Source organism: Barbus barbus (assembly GCF_936440315.1).
Source record: "Barbus barbus genome assembly, chromosome: 46".
NCBI lineage: Eukaryota > Metazoa > Chordata > Actinopteri > Cypriniformes > Cyprinidae > Barbus > Barbus barbus.
In genome coordinates this window covers 12,027,988-12,040,066 of record NC_136724.1, presented here as the reverse complement: position 1 = coordinate 12,040,066, position 12,079 = coordinate 12,027,988, and the positions used below count along the sequence as shown (strand labels likewise).

The 12,079-nt window shown below is 38.2% G+C and overlaps 1 protein-coding gene across 1 annotated transcript in view; it reads right to left on the bottom strand.

Moving 5' to 3' along the window:
• LOC306864980 (neuropilin and tolloid-like protein 1) overlaps nucleotides 1–12,079 on the bottom strand; it is a gene marked incomplete at its 5' end in the record, with an annotated part of 106,275 nt that overhangs the window by 4,413 nt on the left and 89,783 nt on the right. Inside the window, 3 exons of the mRNA XM_079409311.1 lie at nucleotides 210–284; nucleotides 2,124–2,691; nucleotides 4,295–4,408. Of these exons, the coding sequence (XP_079265437.1) occupies nucleotides 224–284; nucleotides 2,124–2,691; nucleotides 4,295–4,408 (743 nt within the window). The 3' untranslated portion in view covers nucleotides 210–223. The remainder of the gene's footprint in view (nucleotides 1–209; nucleotides 285–2,123; nucleotides 2,692–4,294; nucleotides 4,409–12,079) is intronic.

Here is a 12,079-nt window from a genome sequence, read left to right as displayed (position 1 = left end):
TGACATACAAAATGAATGAAAGAAAGCTAAAATGACAAGCAACATATAAAAGGACCTCACCAATAAGCAAAGATGGTCACATGTCCTTATGATGACCATCTCAATGACAATGAAGGGTTTTGACAGAACAGAATAGAAATCGGCACTGACTCACAGTGACTAGACAAACATATGAATACATTAAATTGAGTGTGTTTAAAGAGTCTTACCTTCAGATCGTCTGTTACACCCTAGTTGTGTTGTACTCAGATTCATGTTTGTTTAGAGACCCAATGAGGCAGAACCTGGAATATCATTGCTTGTATGTTTAATATATATATATCATGGTATTTGTTGCATAAGGAATTATAATGCACATTTCATTTGTTTGAGGTCTAGTTCTCTTGCATCCTGTGAGAAGAGCAATAAAAACATGCTCAAAATGTGCAAGTACATAATCAGTCTCTCTCTTTTAACACTGAAAATTAATTTAAAAACTATTATATAAAGCTGTAAGCCATTTTCAAGAGTTGGAGGAATAGAAGCGGAAGAGGAATCTTTTTTTTAGCACACCCATTTACCTTTTTACCTAAATTTATTTATTTTTTAAACATACAAAATATATTTTACAACTGGTTAAAAGTTTGGGATCAGGAAGATTTTTAAATGTTTTTGAAAGAAGACTCTTATGGTCATCAAGGCTGCATTTATTTGATCAAAAACAGAAAAAAACTGTAATATTTTGGAATATTATTACAAATTAAAATATTTGTTATTTACTGTTTTATATTTGAATATATTTTAAAATGATGGCAAAGCTGAATTTTCAGCATCATTACTCCAGTCTTCAGTGTCACATGATCCTTTAGAAATCATTGTAATATACTGATTTGCTGCTCATTTATTATTTTTCACTATTAAAAGAACAGTTGTGCTGATCTATATTTTTATGGAAATCATGATGCACTTTATTTCAGAATTATTTGATGAATATAAAAGTTGAATTATAAACAACATTTTAAATGTCTGTACTGTCATTTTTGATCAGTTGAATACATACTTGCTGAATAAAAGTATTATTTTATTTAAAAATGAAATTCGTACTGACCCCCAAACTTTTAAACACTATATCAAAATAGAAGTCATTTTGATCATTTCAAATATAATATTCTGCTGACCTCTGAAAAATACAAAAAAAGTCTGTTTATCCCTGATTTCCATCTTCTTGCAGCATGTCTATAGCTGAACATTAATCTTAAGACGACACAGCCTTCTTTGCTGACAGAAGGCTGTAAACATGCAGCAGGCATATTCTTAAAGGGTTAGTTCACCCAAAAATGAAAATTCTATTAATTACTCACCCTTATGTCATTCCAAACCCGCAAGATCTTCGTTCATCTTTGGAACGCAAATTAAGATATTTTTGATTAAATCTGAGAGCTCTCTGACCCTGCATAGACAGCAACACAACTGAAATGTTCCCAGACTGAGAAACGTAGCAAGGACATCGATAAAACAGTCCATGTGACATCAATTCTTCTCCCCTAGGTCACTTCTTCTGCCATTTTGAAGAGTACCACAACGCATGCACGTGCTTTTCCCAGAACATAATCAATGCAATCAGTGGAAGACATTAACTCGGGGAGAAGAATTGTTGAATTGTTATTTATGTTTTCTTTGTGCACAAAAAGTATTCTCGTAGCTTCGCAAGATTGAAGTTGAGCCATTGATGTCACATGGACTGTTTTATTGATGTCCTTCAGAGCAAGGACAATTTTTAATATAACTCAGATTGGATTTGTCTGAAAGAAGAAAGTCATATACATCTAGGATGCCTTTAGGGTGAGTAAAGCATGAGCTAATTTTAATTTTTGGGTGAACTAATCCTTTAAAGACAGAATTTAAATTTTTGGGTTAACTAACCCTTTAAAGCTAATCTTCTGCATCGCTACGACTTTTACAAACCCAACTCTGACCGTGACGGCTGTCTTAGTGACAAAAAAAAAAGTGAGAAAATGAAAAAAAAAAAACTGCTAAAAAAATCAATAAGAAGCTGAGCTAAAAAGGAACTAAAAGTGGGAGTAAATCATTCCAAAATATGCAATAAGATGATTTTTTCTCATCAAAAATCAATGGATACTGACCGCTGCACTGCTTTCTCGTGTCTGGACAGCCTGTGGCTGGTGGTGGGCACTTCCTCCAGGTCATCGTCCAGGTCACAGGCATCAGCGGCATCTTGTGAGTAGGTGTGTCTCATTACCAGAATGTTCCTGCGGTTGGTTTGGGGAGGAAGCGGCCTCATGGGCTGCGGAGGGAGGTCTGTCAGGATGGCGGCCGTCGCCTCACGGGCGCTCAGGTTGGTGCGGCTGCCCTTGTTGCTGGGCAGCTGCGAGGAGCCGCAGTGATGCTCGTGAACGCAGCGCGAGGAGGCCCTCCGGAGCTTGTGGTAGCTCTCAAAGTCTTCGGCCAGGTCTGCGGAGGTGGCCGCCGTGCTGCGGAGAGTGCAGAGTTCGTAATGCGGTGGCTCCTGGAACACTTCCTGGAACATGGTGGGGTCAAAGTCTTCCCGCCTCAGGATGTACTTCTTCCGTGGCTGCTTGATTTGGACGATGACTGATACGACCAGGAGGATCAGTACGATGCAGCACGTAACACCGATGATGGTGCCGTTGGTGTTGTTGAGGTTGTCCAGGATGTTGGCTTTCCGCTTTTCTGCAAAACACAACAGGAAGCATAATAAATTATTACTGCAGGCATGCAATGTCATCTCCGGGTTACCTTCTGTTGAAACTGTTGTATCAAAGAGATTACAAACAGCACACAGAAGTAGTAAATCATTCTAATGGGAGAGCTTTGACATTTATGTAGCACAGTGAGCGTATAACATCTGCGCTGGCTTTGGTTCAATGGAGAGGAGCGTTTGCATTCGGAGGTGCAGACAAACCACAAACGAAGGCTTTGGAATGTTTCCAAAATTAAATATGATGTTATTGCACTAAAATCAAAACAATCAATTATTATCTGCATATTTTCTTTGTATATATAATTTTTAATATGAATTATTTAGTAGTATTTATTGTATTATTTTAAATTATGTTTTTGTTATTTTTATTATTAAGAACAATAATTCCATTAAATAATCTGGCTTTTCTTATGTCATTGTACTAAAACCAAAGCAAAATATTAATTTCAATATTCATTCATTCATTCATTTAAATTCATATTTTTGTTATATTTTTAATACTAATTATTTAGTAACATTTGCTTTGTATTTTTTTACTTCTTATTTTTTCATGTTCATCTTGCACTGAGGAAAATATTAAGCACTGTATTATAAAGTTGACATTTATTTGATACTATTTGCATTTATTATTATTTTAAAAACATGAATTACTTTCTTAATTAATTAATTAATTAATTTCAATTGATTTATTCCTTATGTTTTACTGGTATTTGTATTACTATTTTAAACTAAGGCTGAATAAAAAAGATGTGAAGATGTGTAATCTTTCAATCAATCTTTAAAAAAGCAAATGCAAACAGCAATAAAATTAACTTTAGTAAATGTGTTAAAAATGTGTTATACATAATTAATATCTGAAGTTAACATACAAGGATGGGTTTTTTCATCTTACATTTTCAATGGACCCCCATTAATATCATTCAATTAACTTGAGTATTCATTATATCGATTAAGTTAAACATTTAACTACAACCAGTATTTATGGACAAATATCAAGGATGTTAAAAGTTTTAGGTGAAATATTTTCTTAATAAATGAGCAAAAACAACTTTAAATTTGTTTTATTTATTTATTTATTATTATCAATTACTCTTACCTACTATTTTGAAAAACAATCTGTGCTAAAACAGCTCTCCCATGCATATCCCAGAACCTCCTGGCAATATTTCCAACATTCAGTTAATTCAGGACAGCTTATGTGAAATATAAGCACAGATATAGCCGAACCACACGAATTGATGCTATTATTCAAACCCAGCCTCGGCCTCAGTCGTTCACATATACAAATGAATTTCTAGTGGCCAGCTCATTTTTCCCAGCGGCATTACAGTGGCGTATGCAGAGTCAATCAAAGAAACCCAGCTAGAGGTTTGAGGGCTTTATAACAAGGTCTTTTTTAACAGCTGTGTGTAAAACCAGTGAGATATATTTTGTGTTGACTAGCTATCAAACGTGAAGGGGACAAACATCAAGACAATGCATCTCCCCAAGTATTGATTTTCATTTAGAGAAAAACAAAGGCCGACATGTCCGTGTACATTGAGAGGATACTGAAAAAAAAGCACGATTTACCTTTGCAGTGGTTTTCGTCCCAAGGGTAGACGCAGTTCTGGATTCCGTTGCACACCAGCGTGTTGTTGATACACATGTTACTGTGGCAAAAGAAAGTATCTGCCTCACAGGGAGCTGATGAGAGGAAAAATAGATAATAGATAATGCTAATGTCATATTACACTTCATTTCTTCCTGTTAATAAGATAAGATGTTAATAATAAGTCTATAATCTTACCCTCTGAACACAATTCATCTCACAAATCACACTGGATGTCTATCTGACTCTGTCTGTGCATCAATACAGTTCAAATTTAGAAACCCATTACTCAAATCAACCAAATCAAATTCTGTTGCCTTCTGCTAGGCATGAATTTTAATCCAGCTTCTCAAATATGCATGGAAACAAGTCTGTAGAAGCTGCGCAGATATTTTGTAATATTTCTATTAATATTATTTGGGTTTAACCCAAAGAAGGGGTCTATATACGCATAAACAGTGAATTAAAATACTTAAAGGGATAGTTCACCCAAAAATGAAAATTCTTTCATCATTTACTCACGCTCAAGTGATATGAGTATGAGTTTATTTCCTCTGTTGGACACACAAAAAGATATTTTGAAGAATGCTGGTAACCAAACAATTGCTGGTAGCCATAGACTTCCATAGACTTTGGTTAAACAACATGAGAGTAAGTAAATGATTCCTTTAATATAAAAAAAAAAAAAAAAAAAAAAAAAAACTTGAGATACTTTCACGAGTTTCTGCTAATTGCCTAGATGTAATTAAAGGGATAGTTCACCCCAAAATGAAAATACTGTCATTAATTACTCACCCTCATGTCGTTTCAAATCCATAAGAACTTTGTTCACAAATTAAGATTGAATTGAAAATTACGGTTGAACCACTGATGTCACATGGACTGTTTTAATTATGTCTTTACCACCTTTCTGGGCCTTGAAAATGTGAGTTGCATTGCTGTCTATGGAGGGACAGAAAGCTCTTGGATTTCATCAAAAATATCTTTGTGTTCCAAAGATGAATGAAGGTCATACAGGTTTGGAACGACATGAGGGTGAGTAATTAATGACAAAATTCACATTTTTGGGTGGACTATCCCTTTAATACAGGCACAAACTGCAAGTACTTTAATATTTCCAAAAGTGCTAATATCACTCAAGATCAAAGAAGATTAATCTAATATTTGTGTTATGTGTAAAAAATATATTAGGGTGGGTGTTCAATCTCTTCATTTTGAGTTGAAAAATGAATGAATGTTTCAGCTGAAATCATGAAATGAGAAATGAGAAAGTATTCATAAAAAGAACCACTCATAACATTTACAACATTTACACGATCAGCAGACTCAATTAAAGCCAAGGTGACTTTCAGAAGGGGCAGCGCTTCGGTTTCAATCACCTTGCATACATAAGTACCTCACACGCCCACCAATGTGTGGCCATTTCCCACATTCCTCACTTGACATGCTTATTTTGCGGTCTGCGGAGGACATAGATCACCCAGTTCGTACAGAAAACTCCTAAAATAACACAGCTTCAAGGTTGACTGGATGTACCTTGTGTATTTATTAATGACCGTATTCCTGAGCTGTTCCCAGGTGAGAAATAACAACGTAAAGTAGGATGAGTCATCATTCCAGCAGTTCTGTCCTCACCACTCTCGACTTCACGTTCTGATTCAGTTTTACTTTCCACCACAAGGTAGTGCTGCAGGCCTGTACTGCTCCTATGTAAGTCACTAGACTGGACTTTATTTAAAGGTGATTCACCCTCCATATATTCTTCATTTCCCGAGACCTTATAACAAAATTGGTAACACTTTACAATAAAAGGTACGTTTTGTCAGTGTTGCATTAGCTAATTTGAACTATCATTCAGCATTTTTTTAATAGCATTTATTAATAGTTGTAATATTTGTGTTATTTCATGTTGCTAATGTTTATTTGAAATTATTTGATTTTAAAACAGTAAGAGTCTAAATTTATGTGATCTAAATTTAATAAACGCTATAGATGTTATGTTCATTGTCAGTTCAGGTTAACTAATTTAGTTAACCAATGCAAACACATAAAACCTTAATGTAAAATATATAAATGTATAAAACATTAAAGTCTTGTTTTCATATTAAAAATACTTAAAAATTTGCTTACTTAGTAACACGTTTGCAAGAATCTGAACAAAGTTAGCCAATACATTTGCAAATATGATTAAAAGATGAATATGAGACAAAACTACAAAATGTCACATTTTATTAGCCGTTTCAACACATACATGTTTTACCAAATAAAAAGAACAGCACTTTTAGAGTTCATCCCACTCATTGATGTGAGGATAAGTATTGGGACAGTTGAACATAAGGCAGATATAAAAGAATAAAGCTATTATTTAGTTGCAGATCCCTTGCGCACAATCACAGCAGTGAGTCTGTGACCCATAGACATCACCAGACTCTTGGTCTCATCCTTTGAAAGACTTTTCCCAGCCTTTAATGCAGCCAATTCCAATTGTTGCTTGTTTTGGGGAGTTTCTGCCTTTACTGTCCTCTTCAGCTGGTGAAATTCATGTTCAATCAGATTTAAATCTGGAGATTGTCTTGGGCAATCTAAGACTTTCCATTTCTTTGCCCTCATAAATTCCTTGACTGAACTGGCAGGGTGTTTTGGGTCATTGTCCTGATGCAATATGAAGCACTTCCCAATGACTCTGGTGGCATTTTCTTGAATATTGGTAGGCAAGATGGTTTTGTACCCTTCCAAATTAATTCTGCTAATGTCATCATATATTAAGTCATCAGTAAAGTTGAGAGGGACTGTTCCAGAGACATCCATACATGCCCATGCCATGACACCACCTCCACCTTGGGGAAGTCGTGGCCTAATGGTTAGAGAGTCGGACTTGTAATCCAAAGGTTGCGGGTTCGAGTCTCCGGCCGGCAGGAATTGTAGGTGGGGGGAGTGAATGTCCAGCGCTCTCTCCACCCTCAATACCACGACTGAGGTGCCCTTGAGCAAGGCACCGAACCCCCAACTGCTCCCCGGGCGCTGCAGCATAAAATGGCTGCCCACTGCTCCAGGTGTATGTTCACGGTGTGTGTGTGTTCACTGCTGTGTGTGTGCACGTTGGATGGGTTAAATGCAGAGCACGAATTCCGAGTATGGGTCACCATACTTGGCTGAATGTCACTTCACCATGCTTTACAGATGAGGCTGTATGTTTGGGATCATTTGCAGTTCCCTTTTTTTCTCCACATTTACATTTGCATTTATGCATTTAGCAGACACTTTTATCCAAAGCGACTTACATTGCATTCAAGTTACAGTTTTTACATTTTATCAGCTCTTGCTTTCCCATCACTTAGATAAAGGTTCATCTTTGTCTCATCGGTCCATAAACACAGTTCCAAAACTCTTCTGGCTCAACTTTGTGCTTTTTTGCAAACTCTGATCTTGCGTTTCTATTTTTGGTGCTGGTCAGAGGTTTGCATCTTGCTGTGTAGCATCTGTAATTCTGTGTCAAAGTCTCCTGAGGACAGTAGATTGTCAGAGCATCACCCCAGCTTTCTGGAAGTTGTTGGTGATTTTACAGACATGTCTTTTAAGGTTCATTTTCACAGCTTTTATGATTTGTCTGTCATCAACTACTGTTGTTTTCTCAGCCGATCAGGTAGTTGTTGGTTGCTGGTGGTTTTCAAACTCTTGATTTCTCCATGCCCTTTGTTTTTGCTATAGCTCTAATTGACTTCCTCTTTTCTTTTAGCATCCAAATTGCTTGCTTTTCTCTCAAAGTCAGCTCCCTCATCTTCATCCTGGTTTGTGTGTCATCATCGAATGCAAGATTCAGAATACAGAAGTAATGGATATAACTGATACGACACATTCCCTGCTTTTAATATCTGAAGAATTAATGCAACAGGACACAACTGATCACTTAGAAAGACCTGTGAGGCAACTGTTCCAATACTTGTGCTCACATCAGATAGAGGGATGAAACTCTAAAAGTGCTGAACTTCTTAGCTGGTAAAACATATATGTGTTGAATCACCCAATAATAAAATGTGACATTCTGTAGTTTCGTCTTCATCTTTTATTCATATTTGTGTATGTCTTGACTCCACAGCCAACAGAGCAATTTTGTCTTTACTGTTCCAATACTTTTGGAGGGCACTGTATATATATATATATATATATATATATATATATATATATATATATATATATATTCTTTTTTTTTTGCAGTGTGTGAATGATTTGAATCCATTTAATCATTCATCTTAATATGCTTCTGTAGTAGAGCGAACACGTTCAGTTTGATTAATTTAAAGGTATTGGGCAATACCCTTTTCAGAGGATGGTGGTTTCCCCTATTCAGCTGCTGAATCGAGCAAACCAGAGGGAGAGAGAGGTAGTGCATAAGTAAGTGCCTGAACAAGTTATGCAGGGGTGTTACCCGGGCAACCGCGCATCCTGTGTTCATTCACTAGATAGGGCTGCACAAAGGACACTGGGCTCCTACACAAATCCACCTATCGCCATTCACGAGACTGACACAGACGCGCAGCTGCCTCTTTCTGTCTCAGAAAGAGCATTTTGTGTTTTCTGCACCCTCAAGGGCCACAGCACCAAACCACAGACTCATTCCCTCAACCATTCTTCTCCCGCATGCTTCAGGACATCCGCCGCTCTCTTTAAACGCACACCAATGTCCATTAAAGCCCCACAATCAATCAGAGCAAGTGAAAGCTGTGCTGCTGTGCAGTAGTCTGGAATTGGGCACAAAATTGCTCATTTGCTATTCCTGACATCAGGGGTTTTCAAACTTTTCGAAACCAAGGACCCTCAAATATAATGACTGCCTTGCAAGAAATAAAAAAGCCATATATTTTACGTGTAAAAAAAAAAAAAAAAAAAAATATATATATATATATATATATATATATACACTCACCTAAAGGATTATTAGGAACACCTGTTCAATTTCTCATTATCAATAGTTTCTCATTATCAATGAGAATAATTGATATCAATGAGAGAAATTGATAATTTCTCATTATCAATTTCCCTATCAATAGGGGAAGTCGTGGCCTAATGGTTAGAGAGTCGGACTCGTAATCGAAAGGTTGCGGGTTCGAGTCCCCGGCCGGCAGGGATTGTAGGTGGGGGGAGTGAATGTACAGCGCTCTCTCCACCCTCAATACCATGACTGAGGTGCCCTTGAGCAAGGCACCGAACCCCCAACTGCTCCCCGGGCGCCGCAGCATGGCTGCCCACTGCTCCGGGTGTGTGTTCACGGTGTGTGTGTGTGTGTGTGTGCACTTGGATGGGTTAAACGCAGAGCACCAATTTCGAGTATGGGTCACCATACTTGACAATACGTCACGACTTTACTTTAATGCAATTATCTAATCAACCAATAACATGGCAGTTGCTTCAATGCATTTAGGGGTGTGGTCCTGGTCAAGACAATCTCCTGAACTCCAAACTGAATGTCAGAATGGGAAAGAAAGGTGATTTAAGCAATTTTGAGCGTGGCATGGTTGTTGGTGCCAGACGGGCCGGTCTGAGTATTTCACAATCTGCTCAGTTACTGGGATTTTCACGCACAACCATTTCTAGGGTTTACAAAGAATGGTGTGAAAAGGGAAAAACATCCAGTATGCGGCAGTCCTGTGGGCGAAAATGCCTTGTTGATGCTAGAGGTCAGAGGAGAATGGGCCGACTGATTCAAGCTGATAGAAGAGCAACTTTGACTGAAATTGAACAATGACTGAGACTTGGTGTTACAAGCACTTCCTCTGTCTGATTGCCTCTTTAAGATTAATCGCTTTTTGTATTCCCCAATTGTAAGTCGCTTTGGATAAAAGCGTCTGCCAAATGACTAAATGTAAATGTAAATGTAAATGAAATAACCACTCGTTACAACCGAGGTATGCAGCAAAGCATTTGTGAAGCCAAAACACGCACAACCTTGAGGCGGATGGGCTACAACAGCAGAAGACCCAACCGGGTACCACTCATCTCCACTACAAATAGGAAAAAGAGGCTACAATTTGCACAAGCTCACCAAAATTGGACAGTTGAAGACTGGAAAAATGTTGCCTGGTCTGATGAGTCTCGATTTCTGTTGAGACATTCAGATGGTAGAGTCAGAATTTGGCGTAAACAGAATGAGAACATGGATCCATCATGCCTTGTTACCACTGTGCAGGCTGGTGGTGGTAATGGTGTGGGGGATGTTTCTTGGCACACTTTAGGCCCTTTAGTGCCAATTGGGCATCGTTTAAATGCCACGGCCTACCTGAGCATTGTTTCTGACCATGTCCATCCCTTTATGACCACCATGTACCCATCCTCTGATGGCTACTTCCAGCAGGATAATGCACCATGTCACAAAGCTCGAATCATTTCAAATTGGTTTCTTGAACATGACAATGAGTTCACTGTACTAAAATGGCCCCCACAGTCACCAGATCTCAACCCAATAGAGCATCTTTGGGATGTGGTGGAACGGGAGCTTCGTGCCCTGGATGTGCATCCCACAAATCTCCATCAACTGCAAGATGCTATCCTATCAATATGGGCCAACATTTCTAAAGAATGCTTTCAGCACCTTGTTGAATCAATGTCACGTAGAATTAAGGCAGTTCTGAAGGCAAAAGGGGGTCAAACACTGTATTAGTATGGTGTTCCTAATAATCCTTTAGGTGAGTGTATATAGATATATATACAGTGGTGTGAAAAAGTGTTTGTCCCCTTCCTGATTTTTATTTTTTTGCATGTTTGTCACACTTTAATGTTTCAGACCAAACAAATTAAAATATTAATCAAAGATAACACAAGTAAACACAACATGCAGTTTTTGAATGAAGTTTTTTATTATGAAGGGAAAACAAAATCCAAACCCACATGGCCCTGTGTGAAAAAATGCTTGCCCCCTAAACCTAATAACTGGTTGGGCCACCCTTAGCAGCAACAACTGCAATCAAGCGTTTGCGATAACTTGCAATGAGTCTGTTACAATTTTGGCCCACTCATCTTGGCAGAATTGTTGTACTCAGCCACACTGGAGGGTTTTCGAGCATGAACCGCCTTTTAAAGGTCATGCCACAGCATCTCAATAGGATTCAGGTCAGGACTTTGACTAGGCCACTCCAAAGTCTTCATTTTGTTTTTCTTCAGCCATTCAGAGGTGGATTTGCTGGTGTGTTTTGGATCATTGTCCTGCTGCAGAACCCAAGTTCGCTTCAGCTTGAGGTCACGAACAGATGGCCGGACATTGTCCTTCAGGATTTTTTGGTAGACAGCTGAATTCATGGTTCCATTTATCACAGCAAGTCTTCCAGGTCCTGAAGCAGCAAAACAGCCCCAGACCATCACACTACCACCACCATATTTTACTGTTGGTATGATGTTCTTTTTCTGAAATGCTTTGTTACTTTTACGCCAAATGTAATGGGACACACACCTTCCAAAAAGTTAAACTTTTGTCTTGTCAGTCCACAGAGTATTTTCCCAAAAGTCTTGGCGATCATCAAGATGTTTTCTGGCAAAACTGAGACGAGCATTTGTGTTCTTTTTGCTCAGCAACGGTTTTCGTCTTGGAACTCTGCCATGCAGGCCATTTTTGCCCAGTCTCTTTCTTATGGTGGAGTCATGAACACTGACCTTAACTGAGGCAAGTGAGGCCTGCAGTTCTTTAGATGTTGTTGTGGGGTCTTTTGGGATGAGTCGTCGCTGTGCTCTTGGGGTAATTTTGGTCGACCGGCCACTCCTCGGAAGGTTCACCACTG